We start from the raw sequence: 23,759 nt of genomic DNA, 5'->3' as shown, positions 1-23,759 counted from the left end.
ATATAAAATCTAGTTTATTTTTTTATATATATATATATATATATATATATATATATTGCATTTATATTTATTTAGTAATAAAAAATGTTACTGAAACAAGGGCTTCTTTATAAATGTGTCTTGATGAATGTATGCTTTTATTCAGTCTGCAATTACCTGCCGTGTAGAGGGTGTCCATGAAATGTGGCTGACTGGGGGATGTGTGGATAGGACGTGTCTGTTTGGAAGGACTGTGGCTGGTGTTTAAGTGGAGGATGGGGGTGTGAGTTGTGCAGAGAGGACGTGGTACGCCTGCGCTGAGTCTGCGTCCCCTCTTTGCCCTTCCCTCCATTCGCCATCTGTCCCAGTGCATTCCGCAGATACCAGTCTCTCAAACCCTCCAGTGCCAGGGCCTTGTGCAGGCTGCGCGTGGGGTCGTCGGGGGTCGTGGGTGCGGAGGAGTCGAGAGGGTAATGAGGTGGCCTGTGGGGGTGGTCGATCTGCTGGTTATGTGTGGCAGTACCATTGGAGGTGTTGGTTTCAGTGTAGGCAGAGAGCAGGATGGACTCTTGCTGGTGCTGCTGTAAGGGAACGAACGGGCCGCAGGATTTGGTGCGTGACACTTTGACTCTCCGTGGCTCGCCGGGTTTCCCTCTCAGCATTAGAGGGCTGTAGGCCGGAGGGCCGTTGCCTAGGATAAGCTGCTGAGATTGGGTAAAGCCGTTCCTGTAAGGAGGCGGTGGAGCACTCGGACCGTCGGCCCACGGCCGGGTTTTTGCATTACTTTGCACCTGCAGTCTTTGCTGTTGCTGAGCTTGCATCTTCTGCTGCTTCCCCCACACATAATCCATGAGGATCTCACTGTAACCGCCACCTCCGTTCGTTCCTCGACCTCCCGCAGCCGAGCGAACGCGGCCCAGTTCGGTGTGCCCATTTACCTGCCGTTCGGGGCTGCTCCGTTGCGCCTGTTTTAAAGTCGTGTCCATGATGGCTTCCGAGCTCTTGTATGGGCCGTTCCGTACAGGCATGGCTGACCTTTGACCTCCGTCCTCCGCTGAGGTGCCGTGCCGGTCGAGTAACGTCTCGGAGCTATTGCTACGCCTGTGCCCTTGCTCATAGGACCCTGAGGATGACCCGTCCTGAGACTGCAGAGGCACCTGATGGGACGCCTCAGGATTGTCTGACCACTGCTTCACAGCAGCAGTGCCGCTAGAGGATTCTGACCTACACAAATAAACAAGACATTAAAATACATACACTACCATTTTTTATTTATTTTACTTTTTTTATTACATTTAAAATTGTATCAATTAATATATTTTTTTTTCAGCAAGAATGCAATTGATCAAAAGTGACAATAAAGACATTTATTAATTGTATGTATTTTTAGGTGTAATATTGTTGTCCTTGCTTACTGGGTTTTTGTAGAGAGCACTTTTTGTTGTATAGAACAATATTAATAAAGAGCTAAACAAGCACATTTAATTTACATTGGAAATATATACACTACTGTTCAAAAGTTTGGAATCAGTAAGATTTTTATTTTTGAAAGAAACTAATACATTTATTCAGCAAGGACGCATTAAATCGATCAAAAGTGACATTAAAGACATTGTTACTGTTTGAAATTATAATGTTAATAATACATTAGTTTATAATGTTAATGTTTAAAATGTTTGAAAAAGATTTCAGTTTCAAATAAATGCTGTTCTTTTTTCATTTTCTATTCATCAAAGAATTCAGCTTTGCCATCACAGAATAAATGACATTTTAAAATATATGACAATAGAAAACAATTATTTTAAATTGTAAAAATATTTCACAATATTGCTGTTATATTTTTCTTCATCAAATAATTGCAGCCTAAGTGAGCATAAGAGACTTCTTTCAAAAACAATATCAACGGTAGATTACATTGAAAAAGCAACAAATGTGACAACCGGAACAGCAAACACAAAACTCATTCATACTCGAGTTTAATATTTACAGTTAGGGGGTTGTTAAAATCAGTAACTCTAAGTATCAGCAATAGTTATAGTGATGGCTGCCTTAGCAAACACTTCTAATTAAAACATAAATTCAAAAAAGCATCATTAAAGCAGCAAAACTGCATTTCTTATTTAAAGGGACAGTCCACTCACCTGCATGTTGCTCCAAACCTGTATGACTTTCTTTGTTCTGTGGAACATAATAGATGATATTTGAAAGAATGCTGGTAACCAAACAATTTCAGTTCCCATTGACTTCCATTGGACAATAAATACAATGCAAGTCGATAGGAACCAGCATTCTTCCAAATATCATCTTTTGTGTTCTGCAGATCAAAGAAATGCATACGAGGGTGAGTAAATAATGACAGACTTTTCATTTTTTGGCTGGACTATCCCTTTAAGCTACCCAAGTGACGCTCTGATTAAAGGACAGCCACACAATGTATCAGTGCACAGTACATGCTGATAGCAGTATCTCCCTGCGCTGTGGCACAACAAGCTGCTCTGTCTGTGTAATTAAATTGAGTAGGAAATAATGGGCCTTAACACTCAACCTCCTTAGGCATCCATTACTTCAATACACAAATAAGTAATTTAATCAAAATGTTTGAGCCATTATCAATTCAGGGCTTTTAACTACAATAGAAACCATTAGCCAAGTGTCTATACAACATTGCTCGGAGTCAGCATTGAAGCTGATGTGTGCAGTGTTGTATGTTTGTGTATGTGTGTTTTGCGCATTTGTAACCTGATGTGAACTCCTGTTATTCCATTGCGGGACAGGAGAGGAGTTGCCGGGACACTTCTACCTTCCAGATTCGACACACTTCTTGGAAGAGAGTGACTCGGGCTGGCAGAAAAATACAAGTTTAGTCTTCTTATTATGAATCTAGCACACAGTTAACAAACCTGGATTGTTGTGCATATGGTGACCATTTTATAAAACTGATGATAAAATAATGTTGTTGCCTTATTATTTAGTTTAAACAACAATATTTTAATTTAAAAAAAACATTGCTACATTATGATTACAGTATAGTCACAGCTGAAGTGGTTACAGTTGCTAATAATGTCTTTTAGCTTTTTTGCTAAAAATTTACTCAAACTCATCTACAGTGGGTATAGAAAAGAATCACCCCCTTTAAAATAATCAAGCAATTCAATAACATTTTGTTGTTTTGCAGCCTGAAATGAAGACACAAAGTGAAATGGCTTTGTGTGCCATTGAGAAGGTGATCAGCTACAGCTGATTGAGTTTACAAGTCATTTTTAGGAGTCATGACTTGTGAATTATTGTGATGTTTTTATCAGCTGTTTGGACTCTTATTCTGACGGTACCCATTCACTGCAGAGGATCTATTGGTGAGCAAGTGATGTAGTGCTAAATTTCTCAAAATCTGTTCCGATAAAGAAACAAACTCATCTACATGTTAACAACAACAACAACAACAACAAAACAGCTCTTTTGTCCTTGAAATCTCATTTTGTTATTAATGTCTAAAATTGATTTAAAAATCTGTGCTCAACTATTTCTTTCATGCCTTCAAGCAGTTGTGGGCATAAAGAACACATTAATAGCTTTCTTTTGAGCGGTGGACTTTTTTTCCCGAAATTGGGTTCTTTTCACAAGTGAGATTGTATTTTGATTGGCCATTGTAATTTTTAGGTCATTATGATAAGCTTATAAGAAGTCAAAGGAATCAGACTGCAAAGCATCTTGCATGCCGCAATGAAGTAATTTTCCCTTTTGTGTCGCATATGAGCGATGTTAAATACATCGGCCGACTGGCCTCCATAAATGACTGATCCATGGACAAATCTCACTTGGAACATGAGGAAAGGATGTTATACAATGGCTCGCTCTTACTTAAAAGAATAGTTCACCCCAAAGTGAAAATTTGCTCACTCTTAGGCCCCAAGATGTCATCCAAGATGTAGATGAGTTTGTTTCTTTGCTGGAACAGATTTGGAGAATTTTAACATTACATTACTTGTTCACTAATGGATCCTCTGCAGTGAATGGGTGCCGTCAAAACAAGAGTCTAAATAGCTGATAGAAGCTGTGTGTTTGAAAGAAACAAATCCATCATAATGTTTAAACTCTTGCTTCAGAATAGTCTATAAATCCATAATAACACTTCTTCCAGTAAAAAGCCCATCCCCTGTTGTCCTCTCATATCAAAATCTACCAATATGTTTGTTTAGAACTGTTTTCGCTTGTAAATGGTTCTTGATCTGTGCATATTTCTCTCTTGCTTCAGATGAGATGACCTTTTCACTGGAGAGAGCAACATTATGGATAGAGGATTCAAATTTTAGCTGGAAGCAATGGTTTTAAGTTAAATCTAAGTCTTAATTATGGATTTATTTATTACAAACATGCAGCTTTTCAGTTCACAAAACATTAATTGATGGACTTGTGGATTTTTGTGATGTTTTTATCAGCTGTTTGGATTCTCATTTTGACGGTACCCATTCACTGCAGAGGATCTATTGGTGAGCAAGTGATGTAGTGCTAAATTTCTCAAAATCTGTTCCGATAAAGAAACAAACTCATCTACATGTTAGATAGCCTGAGGGTCAATGTTCAGCAAAATTTCATTTTTGAGTGAACTATTCCTTTACTGCCTAAATATCATTGAGTGGTACAGAGCCTTTATTCCAGAATCAGGTTTTAATTACAAACCACTTCAACTGGTTTTCATCTAAATGAGGTGATTCCAGGAAAGCTAATTAATGCCGATTCACCATTAAGTGGAAAAACAGCTGTTCCTAGCAACAACAAAGCAAATTGTGCTGAGTGTGTACCTGGCTGAGCTGGCCACAGAGTTGCGGCGTGTTTTCATCTCGTAATAGATCTCCACTGGGGAGAGTTTTCGAGAAAACCTGTTGTCTGGGCTCCCTGAGACCAGCCGGGGCTGTGAGGGTGACAGGCCATCAGAGACATCTTCTGATGGAGAGAGAGAGAGAGAGAGAGAGACTTGTGAGGTTGAGACAGAAGCATGCTTTCTACTTCACAGAGATAAACTTTTAAGGCACACTACAGTTCAAAGGTTTGGGGTTGGTTAGCTTTTTGAAAGAGGCTTCTTATGCTCACCAAAGCCGCATTTATTTGATCAAAAATAATAAAAACAGTAATATTGAATGAGTTCTTTCTGATTAAAAGGATTAACTTTTGAACAGTATATATTACAATGTTTTTTATAATTTCATTGCATTAAATAACAAAATGAAGCCAGTGTGATCTGTGCTCAAATGCTGCACAAGCAGTATTTGTGCTATATTTCTTTATGAATTAAAGCCACTTGGTTTGACTTTTTAGCATTTTTTAAATGTCTTAAGTGTCTAAATAGATTTTGGGGCCACTGAACAATCACAGGAGCTTTTAAAATAGGGTAGTTATGTATCGATTATGGCAGAATTCATAGTTATAATGCCACACCCTCAGGAACTAAGGACAATCAATGAAAAACATTTACTGTATGCCAATAAAACATAACACTTCTTGATCAAAAATCGAGAGAAGGAGAGAGTGAGAGAGAGAAAGAGAATGTGTGAGAATCAAAATGCCATGGGGAGAGGATTAGCTCAGTCAGTGAGTGTTAATAACAGGCTTTTGACTCACTGATGTGATGTGAAGACTCTTCACCCTCTCTGTCCACTGAACTCATCCTGCCATTGTAATAGTGCTTCTTATCTCAGTCTCTCAAATTCATTATGAAAGTGAAAGTGACATGACGTGTAGCCAAGTATGGTGTCCCATACTCGGAATTTGTGCTCTGCATTTCACCCATCCAAGTGCACACATACAGCAGTGAACACACACACACACACACAGTGAACACACACCCGGAGCAGTGGGCATCCATTTTTTTGATGCGATGCCCGGGGAGCAGTTGGGGGTTCGGTGCCTTGCTCAAGGGTCTCACCGCAGTTGTGGCATTGAAGGTGAAGAGAGCTCTGTACATTCACTCCCCCCACCTACAATCACTGCCAGTACCCAAACTCAAACCCGCGACCTTTGGGTTACAAGTCCGACTCTCTAACCATTAGGCAACCATTACATCCATGCAATGTAATGCAATGATCCGTCCCATAACTCACCAGTGTCCTGATTGGTGGAATCAGACGTGGAGCTGCTCTCAGTCTTCACCGTGTTTTCTGAGGACATAAACAATTACACATTATGGAACTCAACAGACTCACACACATTACATGAAGTCACATAAACACACTGTATTGGCTCCATGCTGCTGATAATGGATAAGGTTATGTTGTTGTTATATTGTAACATTGTTCATGTCATTATATGTGTTAGACATACAAAATTGGAAGTCCACTAAATCTGACTAAATCTTCCTGTAGGATGTCCTCAAATCTAAAAGCAATGCTTTTGTGAAGAGTTTTTATTCATGATTAATTTGTAAACAATTTCTTTATTTATACTAATATTCATAAAATTGGGGAAATATTTATTTATGATTTTATTCATGATTCATTTGTAAATCATTTCTATATACAATTGTGGAAATACTTATTCACGATTTTAACATTTGTAAAATATGATTGTTATTATTTAAAGGGGTTTCAATAATTATTTAAAAAATGCAAAACATTTGTTTTTGTTAGAGTTAGTAGTAATTCAAATCTATAGTTTTTCTAGTGTTATTTTAGTATCAGATGTATCAGTTTTTATTTTTATATTTTCTGTTTTAGTAATTTCGTTGTGTGTTTTTGTTTACATATGTCTACATAGTTTTTACTCTATTAATAATTTTATTTAAGTTTTAGTTTGACTTATTTTAGTGCATCAAGTTAAGCTAATTGAAAATGAGAAACGCTGCCTTGACAACTAGCTGTAATAAGTTTACATTTTTTGTATTATATTATATTTGATTTCAGTTTAAGTTTATTAAGTTTAAGTAACAGTTTTTTTATGGTAACACTTTAATAAGGTCTCATTTGTTAACATTAGTTAATGCATTAACTAACATGAACTAACAATGAACAATATATTTATTAACCTTTGTGAATGTTAGTTAATACACATGTTCATGCTAGTTCACAGTGCCTTAACTAATGTTAACAGATACAACTTTTAATTAATGTTAACAAATGAAACGTTATTGTAAAGTGTTACCATTTTGTTATGGTTTTAGTTGCAGTTTTAGTTAACTATAATAACCCTGGTTTGTCCTTATCCACACAGCTACAGTTTATTTTTCACTGAACCTGCGTCATCATTATAGTAAAAATGGCCGGAAACAAGCTGGTTCCTCAACACTTCCTGTTGCACTTCATCACGTCTTACGTGTCTCATTTAAAGCAGACTGTTTTCCATGTTTGCACACATAAGAAACCCTTCTCTAAATTTACAGCACAGACACAAACACGCAAACACATTCAAATGTTCCCACGGTCCAGAGCCAGACCACCAGCCTGACACTAAACTGGTCTGATCTATTGTAAATCAGTCTTCACCCTGTCTCTCCCACCAAATCTCATCAGGTAATTTACCAAAGACTAAGTCACATGAGTTTAGCACTATAAGTGAAGAATCTTTGTTAATATAGTGAGTGTGATGAGTGGGGTGGGGCCGAGAGCTGTGGGAACGGAGCGAGGCCGGTGGAGTAATTGATAATGAGCGACACCTGCACCACTCACCGGTCTCGAGTCCCACGGAGGAGCTCCGGAAGGATAAAAGGAGGAGCTACGACAGTGAAAGACGAGAGCCCATGGCTCTCGGCCCCGCCCCCACTCATCACAGTGAGTTTTAATCAAAGTTATCTTTAATCTGATTTCTATAATCTTTGCTTAGTTTGATCTGTTAACCTCATTATCTCGGAGTGATTGCCGGTTCTTACTTGTGAATTCAGTTCACTGGAGACTCGCACTAAATGGATCATTTGAATCAGTGAGTTGTCGACTCGGGAACAGCTGCAATCGGATCATTCCAATTCGTGAATGAATCGTTTGGTGCGATTTGCAAACCGATTTAACAGGTTCATTGAAAAGAATCAGTTCGTTCATGAATCATACACCGCTTCAGCGTCTCGGAGCACGTGATATATTATAAGGAGTAATGATACATTTTATGAAATGTAGTGAAGTAAAAAATACAATCTTATGCTTTGGAATGTAGTGAAGTCAAAGTAAACATTACTCAAAAATAAAACTCCATTAAAGTACAGATACTTGAAAAATTTACTTAAATACAGTAACGAAGTAAAACTACTTTGTTACTGTCCACCACTGAAATTAATAAATTAATTCTGCTGTTAAAAACAAATAAATAAACCGTGTAGGAGAGTGGTTATTATGTGCAAACAGTGAGAAACTCTATATATGTGCAGTGTGCGCATGTCAAAAAAAATCAATTCTGATCTGAAGCTTGTGACATAGCTAAACAAGCACATCAACCCGATCACTTACTTTAGCGTTCATGTAAACAGTAAACACTACATTCAGATTCATCAATCGGAATGAATTCAGTCCAACTGAACCAAAAATTGTGCATGTAAACGTAGCCAATGTTAGAAAAGATTTCTATTGCAAATAAACTTCAACATCGTTAATAATAAGAAATGTTTCTTAAGCAGCAAAAGACTGGAGTAATGATTCTGAAAATTCAGCTTTGATCACAGGAATAAATGACATTTTAAAATATATTCAAATAAAACATACTTATCATAAATTGTAAAAACATTTCACATTATTTCTTTTTACTGTATTTTTCATAAACACATGCAGCCTTAGTGAGCAGAAGAGACTTCTTTTAAAAACATTCCAAAATCTGATAGACCCCAAACTTCTGAGATGGTATAAGAGTATACTGTATACATAATTAAAATATTCCCAAACACAAATTCTGGCCATGAAATGGTGTTTAGTTCATCTTTATAATCTTGAAACCCACCTGTGTGGCATCCTCTATGAACTGTCCGTTTGCTGTGTGGAGGATGCGGTTCTGAATCGACGTGCCTGCGGAGGGCGCCTCTGAACAGAGTTTTCTTCGTCTTGTGATGCGAGACGTCCTCTTCCTAAGCCAGCACAAACAGTGAGCAGCTTATGATATTTATCTATCACGTATTCAATATCAAATTAGTGGCCACCCATAATCATCTCAAATGCACACACCTCATTTTTGGGGTTATGTTTGGACCCGCTGCGGGACAGACCAGCCCTGCGCCGCACATGAGGGAGTTTCTCTCCAGTTTCCAGAGGATATTCATGAGGAACCTCACCTGTCAATTCCTGAAAAATTCATGAAGAGCACACATGAACAAGTATATTTGTCCATTAAAACGATTTCATTATTATTTTTAATATTTTAAAGCATTGAATTGAATTATGATATTTCTGATAAGGTTCTGAATATTCAAAGACGTTGATGTGCACAAACTTTTGGTCATATGTTAATGTGGTCATGGTTGTTAGCAGCTTTCATAAATGGTCTTGGGAGGGAGTTTTGCATTGTGAATGTTAGAGTAGTGTCACATTATGTACACTAATTCAAAAGAGAATCACAACCCGTCTTTTCTATGATATGACTCAAAGCACACATACTGTGTAAAACCAGCATTTCAAAAGCCAAGTATGAGCAAAGATTAGCTGGGCATGTGGCGGCATCTCCGCGGCGTCACATGATCTGGCAGCTCACCGCTGTGTGGTTCGCCAGTGACACCATGGAGAAATACAAAGTTTATTGTCTCAAGCTTTCTTGCTCTAGTCCTTTATAAATAGAACGAGTTCTGAGAAACTACCTCAATAAATTTAAATTTCTTTTTCGACACTGACCGCCTCCTGCAGACACACACGTTTGAGTTCTGCTATTCGAGTGTTGAGCAGTGACTGCAGACTCCTCCGGCGCTCCTGCAGCTCCACCATCCGCTCCGCACGCTGCTTACTGTCCATAACGGCCTGCAGCTCTGTAAAAAAACACACACATGTCACATCATAGCCAGGACCACAAATCCACTTATTTTGAAGTTTGGGGTTGGTAAGATGTTTTTTAAAAGGCATTTATTTGATCAAAAATATAGTAAAAACAATAACCTACCATGTGCATAGTCTAAGCGACCACTGACGGGCGGGAATTAATTACACAGATATCGGATACCAGTCGTGTCTAAAGTGAATGCGGTAACACTTTAGAATAGGGAACACTAATTCACTTTTAACTACGACTTTTCCCTCAATAATCTCCTAATTTGCTGCTTATTAATAGTTAATAAGGTAGTTGTTAAATTTAGGTATGGGATCGGATTAAGGGATCTATAATAAAGAAAGCATTAATATGTGCTTTATAAGTACTAATAAACAGCCAATATGCTAGTAATATGCATGCTAATAAGCAACTAGTTAATAGCGAGAATAGGTCCTTAAAATAAAGTGTTACCGTGAATTTAAACAGGCGGGCAAAAAAATTGGATATGGTCAAAAGATTGGATCTGTGCATTAAGACTTGCAGTGTAAACGCAGCTCTAGATATTGTTACTGTCACTTTTGTACAATTTAATGCATCCTTGTTGAATAAAAGTATTCATTTATTATTAAATTCTTACTGACCCCAAACTTTTGAACTGTAGTGTACAGGTTCTAATTTGTATAAGCAATTAAATAATAATAATAATAAATAATCTTTTTTTAATTGTTCCTTTATTTTCCCACTGTCAGGATTTTCTTAAAAATAATTTGTTTAAAAATTTTTGATTTCAAGTACTAGATCCTAAATAGTTTAAGTAGTTCTCTAAATCTTTCATTTTTAAAATTATTACCCAGTAATCATGCATAACTGGGAAAGGCATGAAAAACATACCCTTAACCTTCCCTTTCTGGGCAGTTCTCAACACTTGCATCACCTAACAGCAAATGCAAACTGCAATTTCCAGTTTACTAAGATTTAGGTTCTTTATAAAGATGTTCTCCTCACAGAAACCTCCCAAATGTTCCCACAGTTAAGGTTTTGTGGGATCTCTGTGAGGACATTTGGTCACCACAATAGACAAAAACAAAACACAAGCTTGTCAGACTTAACAATTTACAAAGTACAGTTCTTATCAACAAACAAACAGACAGACAGACACATGGAGGAGCTCACCAGGGTCTGTTATCAGGTGACCTTTGACCTCCATGTCATACGTCTTTCGCATCACCTCACTGCCTCCTGATTGTAAGTTTACCTACACAGAGACAGACAAAACATGACACTGACTAATCATTCTGGCAGCAGACTCAGCTGGAGTCTATTAAAACAAGACAGGCATGTAAATAGTTAATACGTTTCTTACCTTCTCACCTTTTGGCAACAGTCATGTGTACTGCAGAGGTTTGGACTTGTGGCCATGAAGCAGATTTGTACTGCGTCTGGCCTGTGCTGCTGCGCAACGCTTCACAAACTCAATGCCCTGAAACATAAAACAAACCACATGAGACACTGGAGAAGACCCTCCACACATAAGAGCTCTGATCTAGAGAAGGGCTTTGAAGACAGAATATCAGACTGACTACAAAGTTGCACTTAATCTAACTGACAGGACATGTGAGGTTTAGTAGATGTAACTGACTTCTCAGTTATCCAGTAAGTATCTTGTTTCAACTTGTCTCAGAAATTCTATAGAAGGATAAAAATTAGATACAGATAAGACCATTTTTGACACAGTTTTGAGTACATATAGCTATTAAAATTAAATGAGCAGCAGCTCGGATCATTTGGTCTTGGAGGAATCTGATGAGAAATGTTGGGAGTTCATATTAAGATCTCTGACCTTTGCAAGTTTTAGTATTTTAGTTTTCAGACACTGAGGTCTCATAAGATTAATTTATCTCAATTTATATGAGAAACAATTGAGATATTAAAGAAACCTCCGTGTTTATTATTTAGTTATTTTAATTTCTCGGGTGCACAAAATTAAAGACAGAAGATGTTTTTAGAGCCTTCAGTTCATTGCTGCTATTGTTAGCTAAAATTAAAACTAATAAAAATGGTTTCAGTTACTTGAAATACAGCTAAAATAAATAAAATAAAATATAAATATTAGATGAAAAATTGTAAAACCTTAAATGAAAATTTGAAATGGTACCAAACTGAAATACACCAAATAACTAAAACTGAACTAAAACTAAATTAAAGCTAAATAAAATATTCAAATAAACAAAAACGGATAAAATAAAAAACACACAAAACAAAATTAAAATGAAAACTGAATATAACTGAAAACGCTAATTCAAAATGATCATAAATACTATGACAGTATATAAATAGTACTAAAATAATACTGCTTAAATAGTAGAAACATATGTAAGAGATTTGAGATTTTATTTTCACTTTCAAGATCTTTGGTTGACCCAAGTCACATTCACATGTGATTCACAGTGTGTTTCCCCCCTTTCATATTCACATGGAACTGCCTGTGGGAACTCCGGACAGGAAGTGGACTGCGGCGTGCAGGAAGTGGCTCACGAAGCAGGAAGCGAGTGCGGAAAACAGAAATGGAAGGCTCAGACTGACCTATAACAACAATGCCGGCAGAAACCCTCACGCACAAAAACACTCACCCAGGGAACGAGTTATTTCCTAAGATCAGCTGTAAACAAGGAGGCACGGACAATGAGGAGAAAGGTCGAAAAACCACAAATACTGCAACTCACATGGTTTCCTGTCAGCAACCTAAATAAACCCCAAAAAAAACAAATGTTTTCAGCTTCGACGCCCAGTGGTGATCTATTCTTCTCAATGCATCAGAAAGTAGTTATTATCTCGGCTGCATGAGATAGGCGGCCTTCTGGATGGACCGGAGCGGCTCTATCATTAAGAAGCTGTGAATGATGGGTGTCTCTGAAAAATGCAGAAGGTTATAATTATAAAGAAAATCAATAGACCCATTTGAGTCATATGCGGAACTAACTTGGAGAATAGAGTAGCAGATGAGTGAAGCACACATCCAAATTAAAAGAAAGCAACAGAACAATGTGGCTATTGTATGTTGTCATGACCTAATCGTGCCCATCACACACACTCAAGGGTCAAGGGAGGACAAATAAAAGCGAGCGGGCCGATAGCGTAATAAAAATATGTGCATATTGCTAGAGCAAACACGGTGTCTATGCCTGTCTTAGTTTGCCTAGTGTTGGGTTTCAGCTAATATAGTCACGCTGTTGTCAGTTTGAGCTTCATAAGATCCCTGATCTTGAAGAACTGATGCGTTTGCCAAATTCTAAGCATTTACTATAGAGTTGACCGAAATCTTCAAATGTTTTGATTAAACCCTTTCGCAATATTTATCCTTTCTAAGTTGGCCATGAAGTTATTTCTCATAATAGCAGCATGATATGTTGATCTCATATACATATTGAATAATAATAATATTGTTCGTTTAGTGGTGTTAGCTAAGGAAATAGTATAGTATAATATAAATAGAATAATAGTATTGCTCATACTTAGTGTTCCACAGTTTTCAACAATTAAGTGTAAACCAGGCAAACTCATCTCATAGACTTATGCTGAATGAGGGATTTGAGCCATATCTAGAGACCAGAATATCATTTTTTGGCTTGGATCGCCTAGCAACCAGTCAGTACCCTAGCAACCTGCCAGAAACCTTATAGCAACGCCTTGACAATCCCTCACTACTCCTTAGCATCATGGCTGGAAGTTCTGCACAGCCAAACAGTGTTCACATCGTCTGGAAAACATCAAATCTAGGATAAAATCAGATTTTGCAAGCCAGCATTAATTTGAGACTATAAATATGCACCAGACAAGCTGTGCGTGTGTGTCTGTGTGTGTGATTCACCAAATGTCATGACAAATGTTCTGCGGTCCTCACAAGGTCTGCCAGCATTCCACTCTCTCATGTCGGAGCCTGTATTATCACTCCCGTTCAGACGTTCGTGGAAGTATGATATGTCCATTTTTTAGACTTCCCGCATTTGTCCCTCTAACCATCTCTATTATGTTCTCTGTAAACCTGTTGCCCAATTCTGAACATCTAAAGGGGCCGTATTGTACACGGTTGTGGCATTTTGTACGATATTTGTCCCCTTGAAATTTGGCTGCATTGAATTTACCATAGAATTCCAGGTGTAATTTTTATTTTATGGGTACACACCAATATAAAACATAATAAAAAATATTAAATAAAAAAAGAGAAAAAATAGATAGATTCTTAAAAAATCTAAACAAATATATATTTTTAACAAATAGTTAAAGAATAACAACATAAAAATTTGTATAAATAAAATATTTTTATTACTATTTGATAAATTTAGAAGATTTTTATATTTATATTGTTATTATATTCTATATGGATGTGTAATATATAGCTATAATAATCAAATATTATATAACATAATATGTAGTATAATATCTAATTTCACACACACACACACACATATATATATATATATATATATATATATATATATATATATATATATATATATATATATATATATATACATACATATATACATATGTGTGTGTGTGTGTGTCTACACACTGTATGTATATAATATATATATAGTTTTTTTTTTTTACGAGGGCTGTCCAGAATGTATCCAGCCATGTAATATGTAAAATAGAGACATTTATCAAAGACAATACAAGAAACATTGTACATTTCTTCTCTCAGCAAGATTCTCCTGACTGATCCCTGCAATAACGACCTTGATATTTCACAAAACATCAACAATTTCAAATTGAAACAGAACGGCAACTTTTTTGTCCTCTGGGGAGCACGGTTTGTACTGAATTGTTCCTTCTTGCAGAGAGCGCTGAAGGGGGTCAGCAGATTTTTTTGCTCCCTGGACTCTCTGCGACCTCTCTGATCCCGGTGGATCTGACAGACGTGTTCTCTACTGTTCCGTGCCTCCGGTAATTAATCCCACACTAACAAGGAAGTGTGGACACAGCTGCGTTTCCACACCACCGGACTGCACCGAAACCATCTTACTTTCTTCACTGCAAAATTACATGCAGTCTGTACGGGTCACACTAATGACAAATACACTTAGTCAAATCAAGTTTTTCTTATCTAGGATATCATAGAGACTTGGGGTGGGCTCTTTTGAATGCTTTGGGCCTGTAAGCAACTACCTAGCAACCACTCAGACTACAAACACTCTGGCTACAGCCTACAACAGTAGGTGAGTTGTGCACGGATAACCATCACTCTCATAAAATGTAAAATTCCATTTATAATTATCTGCATCTTGAAATGATACACAAACTGTAATTTTCTCCATGTAGAATCTAAGAAAGTGAGTGCACCAAAATCTGTCTGTCCAAACCATCGCCTGAAGCCATCCTGATCCGGATAATGGTGCTAAACAGATGCATGTGTGGCATTCCATTTTAAGGACAATTGGGACCAAATGGAATCAGGTTTCTGCATGGCCTGGAACATGTAAGTTATCGGTCTTAAAGGGATAGTTCACCCAAAAATGAAAATTCTGAAAATGTACTTGTTAATTAGTTAATTAATTTGTTCCAACCTGTATGATTTTCTTTCTGTTCAGCACAAAAGAAGATATTTTGAAGAATGCTGGTACTAAAATGTAGCTGGAGGACACTGACTTCCATAGTAAGGGGAAAATACTATGCAAGTCAATGGCTAATATCAACTGTTTGGTTACAAACATTCTTGAAAATATCTTCTTTTGTGTTCAACAGAAGAAAGAAATTCATACAGGTTTGGAACAACTTGATGGTGAGTAAATGATGACAGAATATAACTTTAAGGTTGTATATTGCTCATAAATAGCTTTGACAAAATAAAAACAAACCAACCATAAACAAAACAGAAAGGGACATATGCAGACACATAATTCTAAATGTTTTGAGGTTTTCCATGAAGACAGCTTTTCCCAAGATCCAAAATAGTCAAAACAGCCATTTCTCTTTTGAGGAAGACAGGAAATTTGGTAAACCAAGTATGTTATTTTATTCTTGCAAACTGCATAATTGATGCCCTTTAGATAAAAGGGGACCTCATTCAAACAACATGCAAATTAAAGGTGAAGTGTGTAATTTCTGTGATTCGGCAACCAATGCTACAGCAAAAATAATGATTGTTTCTAAACAAGTTTAAAGAACATTCCCTCTGTCTTCCATTTTCTCACTTGGGCATGCAATGCTGCTTTAAATGCTCAAGCTCTTTAAAGCCTGAGTGGATTTTGATTGGTTTGTATTGTTCGCCAGCTGGAAAAAATCGTTCTGAAAGTGATTCCAACAATATCGTTCCTCTGTGCCATTATTGTTATAGTTGTGGTGTGAACTCCACCATTCTCATAAAATTAAAATGATTATTGAAACTTTATAGTTGTAGTTATTGTTATAGTTATCATATAGTTTACTATAGTAGTTGTGCAGTCTCATATAGTTATTTAGCTGTGATCGGAGAATGTATTTTAATATCTAAACAATTGCACAATTCCACTTAGTTCTCTATTGATTTGATCTGGTGCGCAAATTACCACTGCAGAATCATGTTTGGTTTTATTTTCAAGGACATGTGGTATGTATGCAGTACCACCTGTTTCTATGTTTAAAGGCCATCAAGTCTCTCCGAAACCAAATTCACAGTACTAGCGACTAAATTTCATCTCAAGAGACTGGGAGTTTCCTTCACAATGAACATCAAAACGCAGTGAAACGAAAGCAAACCAACTTCAGAACCCCATGAGGCTTGTAGTCATTTGTCTCTGCTTTACTCGTGCATGCATCAGGTCCTGGCCTTTGTGCACAGGTCAGGTGAAGCCGATGAACCTTTCCGTCGTGCTGAATTTTTGGCACAGTTTACAAAGGAAACACAGGTCGCTGAATGCTTACTGCAATGGTTGCATCATGCACCATGCGGCTACAGTTGAATTTCCCGGTCATGAAACCAGTCCAAGGGGTCTCCCAAAGGTCCCAAAAGGAAACACTAGTTAGATCACACCTTGATGCTCTTTGCTTCTCACCACACCAGCAACTTAATGATATCCCATATCCTTCTCTTCCTCACTCACTACTCTCAAAAATCTGCTCCGTCTCCTCTCAGCGGGCTGGGCCGAGGCCATGTTTCCTCTGACTGGCAGCAACAACAGCTCCAGCAGAGAGGAGACAGGACGGCTGCAGACAGCAGATGGCCCCAACATATGAACCAGCTCCCCCCATTTCACAATCTCAATCTGAACCTAAAGCAAATACACATGAAAAACCAGGAATGATGCAAAGATACTGTAGAGTTACAGAAGGTGACGATATTTTATGGAGCTGAGATGATATTTTCAGTGATCCATAATCATCTGCAGCCGGACACTGCAATACTCCTCTTGGGTGCTGATTTCATAATGCATCTTATAGTCAGAGGTTTCGATTTAATACTTTTATTCAGTAAGGATGCATTCAATTGATAAAAAGTGAGAGTGAAGACATTTATAGGCCTAATGATACAAATTATTTCTATTTTAAATAAATGCTGTTCTTTTGAACTTTCTATTCATTAACGAATCCTGGGGGGTGGGGGAACGCAGCACAGTTTTCAACATTGCTAATAAAAAGAAATGTCTATTGAGCAGCAAATCAGCACATTCGAATGATTTCTGAAGGATCGTGTGACACTGAAGACTGGAGTAATGATGCCGAAAATTCAGCTTTGCATCACAGGAATAAATTACATTTTAAAATATATTCAAAAGGACATCAGTTCCTTTACATTGAAATAATATTTCACAATATTAGCATTGTTACTGTATTTTTGATCAAATAAACGCAGCTTTGGTAAGCATAAGAGACTTATTTTGAAGACATTAAAAATTGTAATGGTAGTATATGTGAAATTAACTTAATCTGGAAAAATTCATGATGAATGGCAATCTGACATCACTTACACAACATTAAAGCAAACAAATTCTCAGCTACATATTTTTCCACAACTTAACTGTAAATTTGCTGTAATTAAACAGTTTTTGAATGTGTATGTGCATCAAATTAAAGGGAAGTCGTGGCCCAATGGTTAGAGAGTCGGACCCGTAACCCAAAGGTTGCGGGTTCGAGTCTCGTACCGGCAGGGATTGTAGGTGGAGGGAGTGAATGTACAGTGCTCTCTCCCACCTTCAATACCACGACTGAGATGCCCTTGAGCAAGGCACCGTACCCCTAAGTGCTCCCTGGGTGCCGCAGCATAAATGGCTGCCCACTGTTCCGGGTGTGTGTGCACTTTGGATGGGATAAATGCAGAGCACTAATTCCAAGTATGGGTCACCATACCTGGCCACATGTCATGTCACATCTATTATGCAATTGTTGGACTCACAGAACAGGTGTGAGGATAAACATGGTGTCCAAATTTAGTGTTAATTGAGCCAAAGCCCTCATTGTGCTGGCACAATCAGGACCAGATGCATTCATGCTCAAAGGTCATGATGCTGGTTTCTTAATACTGCGTTCAACAGTTTAAACATGCAACAACGTATTTCTTTCCATTTGCAAAGTCAGCAAACGTCCTCAGTCCACCCAGAGCATCAATGGAAACTAAGCAACAAAAATGGGTCATTCACAAATCTTCATGGTTGTGGCATTATTAACTTATGACCTTCCACATTTACTGTAGACTACCGTTCAAAGGTTTGGGGTCAGTATGATTTTTTTTTTAAAGAATTTAATACATTTATTCAGCAAAAAAGATTTCCAGGAATAGTTCACCCAAAAATTTTAATTTGCTGAAACTTTACTCAACCTCAGGCCATCAAAAATTTAGATGAGTTTGTTTCTACATCAGAACAGATTTGGAAAGATTTAGCATTCCATCACTTGCTCACCAGTGGATCCTCTGCAGTGAATGGGTGCCGTCAGGATGAGAGTCCAAACAGCTGATAAAAACATCACAATAATCCACAAGTAATCCACACCACTCCAGTCCATCAGTTAACATCTTGTGAAGCGAAAAGCTGTGTGTTAGTAAGTAACATACTAATTCATCATTAATGCGTTTTAACTTGAAACCATTGCTTCTGGCCAAAATCCATAGTCCACACTAGTCCATAATAACGCTTCCTCCAGTGAAAAAGCCCATCCCCTGTTGTCCACTCACATCAAAACCAACAGACATATTTGTTTTGGACGGTTTTTACTTGTCAACAGTGCTTGATCTGTGCCTATTTCTCTCCTGATTCAGACAACATGACTTTTTCACTGGAGAAAGCAATATTATGGATAGAGGACACTAATACAAAAATAGAGCTCGAAACAACAGTTTGAGGTTAAAAACGTCTTAAAAAATACTCTCATTCTGACGGCACCCATTCACTGCAGAGGATCCATTGGTGAGCAAAAGTGATATAATGCTACATTTCTCAAAATCTGTTCTGATGAAAAACATACACATCTACATCTTGGATCAAGGCCTGAGAAAGAGTAAATTTTCAGTACATTTTAATTTTAAAGGAACAGCAGCAAGCCTGATAAGTTTTAATGGTCAAAGACGGCGAAAAATCGTAATTAATTGTTTTGGGGGAAAATGATCTTGATTAGCAAAGCTAAAAAACATGAAATGCAGATTTGGATTTAATCCACCAGAGCGCTGAACACGTTTTTCCAGCATGCTTGTAAAAGACAACAAACAACAAGTGCACCATGACAATTACGTCCCCCACATGAAAATCTAATCACAGTCCTTTTGTTAGGCCACAGACGATAAGTGATGCTTTTATCTCACATCCAAAGACCTCTATGCACATAAAACTCTTTCAAGTCAGATGATGGATAGGAAATGCAGTCCCATGGGGACAGACCGCAACAACTACTACCTGTACATCTGGAAGACACATGTTACACAAACATTCATCTGAGGGAGTCTTCAACATCCATCCACTGCTGGGCGGCACGTTACAGCTAACCACACAGGAGGCTTCGACAACAAAAGCTCTGCCTCTGAAATCTGTTCCACATTGATCCACAGCCAAAGCATCATATTAAATACACATTCTAGATAACAACACAAAGACGACGGCCTTCTGAGACTTAATTCTGGCAACGATGATAAGCACTGCACTGCTGCAGCACATAAATTGAGAAATTTATCCCAACCATCAATAGTCTACTTCAGATTCCGAATGCAGAAGCTGCTCGAAGTAAGAACACTGTGTGTGTGGAAACATTTTTGGGGGGCTCCTGAAATTTACAGCTTTCTTAGAAGTCTTTGAACTCGGCAGTGAAAATTTGAGCAATGAATCAATGCAGGTAGAGCAGAGCACATTAAAAACTACTTCAGCAACAAGTAGGACACAGAAAACACAGAAATAACATTTTTAAAGAATTATTTTCAAATTGAATTACTAACTCAAATGAAACAAACTAAAATTGAAAAAATATTTTAAAAATAATATATAAAAATGCTTTAAAAAATAATATTAAAATATTTAAAGAAAACTAATAAAAATGAAAAAAGCACATAACAAAATTACTTAAATATTAAGCTAAAATTAAAATGAAACTTAAATAAAAAAAGTTACTTCAAATTATTAATAAAGATTACAATAGTATATACTACATTTTAAAATTACATTGGTTCTAAAAGGTTCCAAGTTTGTTGCTATGCAGTTGCTAAGGTGTTCTAAAGAGGGTTATTATTGTTTACTAAAGCTACAACTATTTAAAACTTTTTTGCTCACTGAAATAAAGATAAAATAAAATAAAATAAATATTACATACAAAACCTAAAGTAAACAAAAATTAGAATTGTTGCTTTGACTTGGGGTTAGTGATTTAATAAAATCACCCGAGTATGAGCACTAGTATTAGTGGCAAGCATCCTTTGGTTCTTTAAAGGTTCATTAAAATATTAACTAAAACATTTATTTACAATATTCAGTGGTGATTTAAAGAAAATTAGAGAGAAAACGTGAGAAGTGCAGATATATCCAGAAGGAGAGAAATGAAAGACCATCGAAAACATGAGATAATTATGAGCGGATTAGACCTCAAAGAGAAACACAGAGACTGGGCTCATTCAAGCAGCTGGAATCATACTGATGCAAATTGGAACCTTGTTTGAATATTCAAAGCCAATGGGAAGGATTTTGTATGTGTGTGTGTGTGTGTGTGTGTGTGTGTGTGTGTGCATGAGTGTGATTAAAGGTGATCTCATCCCGTTTAAGATCAATGTTTCACTTCTGACAACTTATGATAAGCTTCTGCACTACTGTATAAGCATCTGAGGCTCTTGATTTGGCCCTGAAATGATTCAGACTGTGATGGTTGTGAGTCAAAGAGCCAGTTTGTTAATAGTGCACTCCGAGATCATTCTGGGTTGGGTTGGACTGTAGGCGTCAGCACTTTTGTGCGCTGTACATATACACCCCATTGCAAAAAGTCACTCCACCCATCAGAAATCATGCTTTAATTGAGGTGTTGAATGGGTGCAAAGGTGGAAACCGCCCTGTCCGGAAGAGCTGCTGACAGAAATACAGCTGAATATGACTGAACGGTGATGTTTTCAATGTTAAAATACCTCATACCCTAGCTCAATATGCAGAGACAGCTATTAGTAAATCATTTGTAGGTTGATTTAGTTAAGGGCAGGACTATCTGTTTGTCCAGCTAATAGCGGATGAGTAGAGTGTTCAGGAAACCTGATTGAAACCAGTCATTAACTGTACAAAATTGCACACTTCGAGACCAAGTAATTGCATGACCTATTGATGATCAAGAAGCAAATATGTGAGTCAAAAGTATTACAATGTGCTTTTATCTTTAACCTATGATCATAAATGTTAACTACTTAATCACAAGTTCAGCATTTTTAGAGCGAAATCAACTGTTCTGTCATGCACTGGCATTCCATGTTGCACAGTAATATGTGTGCATAATAAGTGATAAGCCACATGGCATCACAATGACATCATATTAAACAGTTTGTTTCCTGGTGTCTGCATAATGTTTCATTTGCTTTCCTTCCCTTAAGATTTTTTTTTAAATAATGCTTCCCTTCCTTTAAGATTTTTTTTTTATTAATAATACCTTTAAGATTTTTTTAAATAATAAAAACAATTTTTTTAAATAATACTTCAAATATTACTTTTTTAAATAATACTAATATTCGAATGATTTCTGAAGGATCATGTGACACTGAAGACTAGAATAATGATGCTGAAAATTCAGCTTTGATCACAGGAATAAATAACTTTTTTTTTTTTATTCAAATAGAAAACAGTTATTTTATATTGTAATATTATTGCACAATATTACTGTTTTTACTGTATTTTTTATTAAATAAATGCAGCCTTGGTGAGCAGAAGAGACATAAAAAACATTTAAAAAAAATTTTTTTGTAAAAATAGAAAAAAAAATCTGACTACACAACTAATCAATTCTGGAGTATTAAGGATTACAGGGAGCTGCGTACAATACAGTAAAGTATATTGATAAAATGCAATTTAATGTTAACTTAAAAATGTTTTTTTAACTCAAAATTAACTTTATATATTAGGGAAACATTATTGTAAATAACATAAGGGCTGTTAACTTTTCTGTAGTCAATCTCAAAACAGTCAAATATGAAATATTATATGACATACTATACTCAAAAACAAACAAGCACCACAGTCTCTGATTCACATAACTGCTTTCATGAACATGAGAGCATGTCATTAAATCAGTCAGTTGTCTCACATGTGGTCACTGAACTCACGCCCATCAGCAGCGTCACTCATGTTTGTCACATTTGCTGGCGATCTGGCGAGCAGCTGATTATGGGAGGTATGGAGCCAGAGTCCAACACTGTTGTCTTGGCATCCTGATAGTGACCCATAAACCTGACAGAGCTGGGGCTCTCACAGCTGCTTCTGACACATGCACACATGTGCTGATGGCAAGCTGAGCTGAAAATGATGGTGCCACTGAGGCACAACAGAGAATCAACAACAACTACATACATCTACATGCATGGGTAGTATCAATATTGGGTGATGTATGCTGTTACCAGGACCGTATATATTATTATTATTATATATTATATTATTTTATTTGTATACATATATACTATATATACACTATATAACTATTACCTAAATTAGTATCTATTTATTTTATTATTATTATTATTATTATTATATATAAACTGTATTTTAAACATTAAAATATAACTACTATATATATATTACAAAAATACAAATAATTATACAAAAACATCTGACAAAGTGAAAATTCAAATGTATTGAAATACATTGATAAAACAGTTTAATGTTAACTACAAATGACATTTAAGACACTTACATATACATATAAGATACATACAAATGATTTTTACTCAAAATTATGCACAGAAGTTTTATATTTCATTCAAATCATAGGGTTTATTCAAATCGCTAACGCTAAGTGTAGAAGTAGTAATGCTTGCCTTACCAAACACTAATAATAATTTACAAATAATAATAATAATGTGTTGGCTTCATCTGTTGATGCTCAATATGGGTATGAGGGTTATGGGGTTATTGTCAGATTAATCGTAGAAATGTCTTTCATTTTATTATATTATTTTTTTGGACAACAAAATACATTATAAATACATCACAAATTCTGCAGATAATATTTGCTTAAAGTGAGGAAGTGAATGGGAAGCAAAATTTAACAACATATTGGAGCAAGGTTAATTTATGTCTATTCATTTACCTGATTGATTATAAAGACCTGCATTAAATGAAGGCTTTGTTTAAGTCTTCTTTTTAATGAACTGACTCTTCCTGGACTCAAGAGGTTATCAGTGTGTTTGAGTGTGAGTGAGTGAGTGAGTGAGTGAGAGTGTGTGT

The 23,759-nt window shown here is 36.6% G+C and overlaps 1 protein-coding gene across 3 annotated transcripts in view; it reads right to left on the bottom strand.

Annotated features, from left to right (window-relative positions):
• LOC107584880 (coiled-coil domain-containing protein 120-like) overlaps positions 1 to 23,759 on the bottom strand; it is a 50,661-nt gene that overhangs the window by 2,178 nt on the left and 24,724 nt on the right. For 2 of the 3 annotated variants that reach the window (XM_016271646.1, XM_016271647.1), the window contains exons 2-10: positions 11,269 to 11,377; positions 11,071 to 11,152; positions 9,768 to 9,898; positions 9,108 to 9,224; positions 8,887 to 9,010; positions 6,075 to 6,131; positions 4,779 to 4,920; positions 2,719 to 2,820; positions 157 to 1,203 (exon numbers count right to left, since the gene is read on the bottom strand). In XM_016271646.1, coding sequence (XP_016127132.1) covers positions 157 to 1,203; positions 2,719 to 2,820; positions 4,779 to 4,920; positions 6,075 to 6,131; positions 8,887 to 9,010; positions 9,108 to 9,224; positions 9,768 to 9,898; positions 11,071 to 11,152; positions 11,269 to 11,316 — 1,850 coding nt within the window. In that variant the 5' untranslated portion in view covers positions 11,317 to 11,377. Of the gene's footprint in view, positions 1 to 156; positions 1,204 to 2,718; positions 2,821 to 4,778; positions 4,921 to 6,074; positions 6,132 to 8,886; positions 9,011 to 9,107; positions 9,225 to 9,767; positions 9,899 to 11,070; positions 11,153 to 11,260; positions 11,378 to 23,759 lie in introns of all 3 variants that reach the window. The other variant, XM_016271648.1, reaches the window with a different exon arrangement.

Source organism: Sinocyclocheilus grahami, unplaced genomic scaffold, assembly GCF_001515645.1.
Source record: "Sinocyclocheilus grahami isolate Dianchi unplaced genomic scaffold, SAMN03320097.WGS_v1.1 scaffold64.1, whole genome shotgun sequence".
Classification (NCBI taxonomy): domain Eukaryota; kingdom Metazoa; phylum Chordata; class Actinopteri; order Cypriniformes; family Cyprinidae; genus Sinocyclocheilus; species Sinocyclocheilus grahami.
This window is presented reverse-complemented; position numbering and strand designations above follow the sequence as displayed.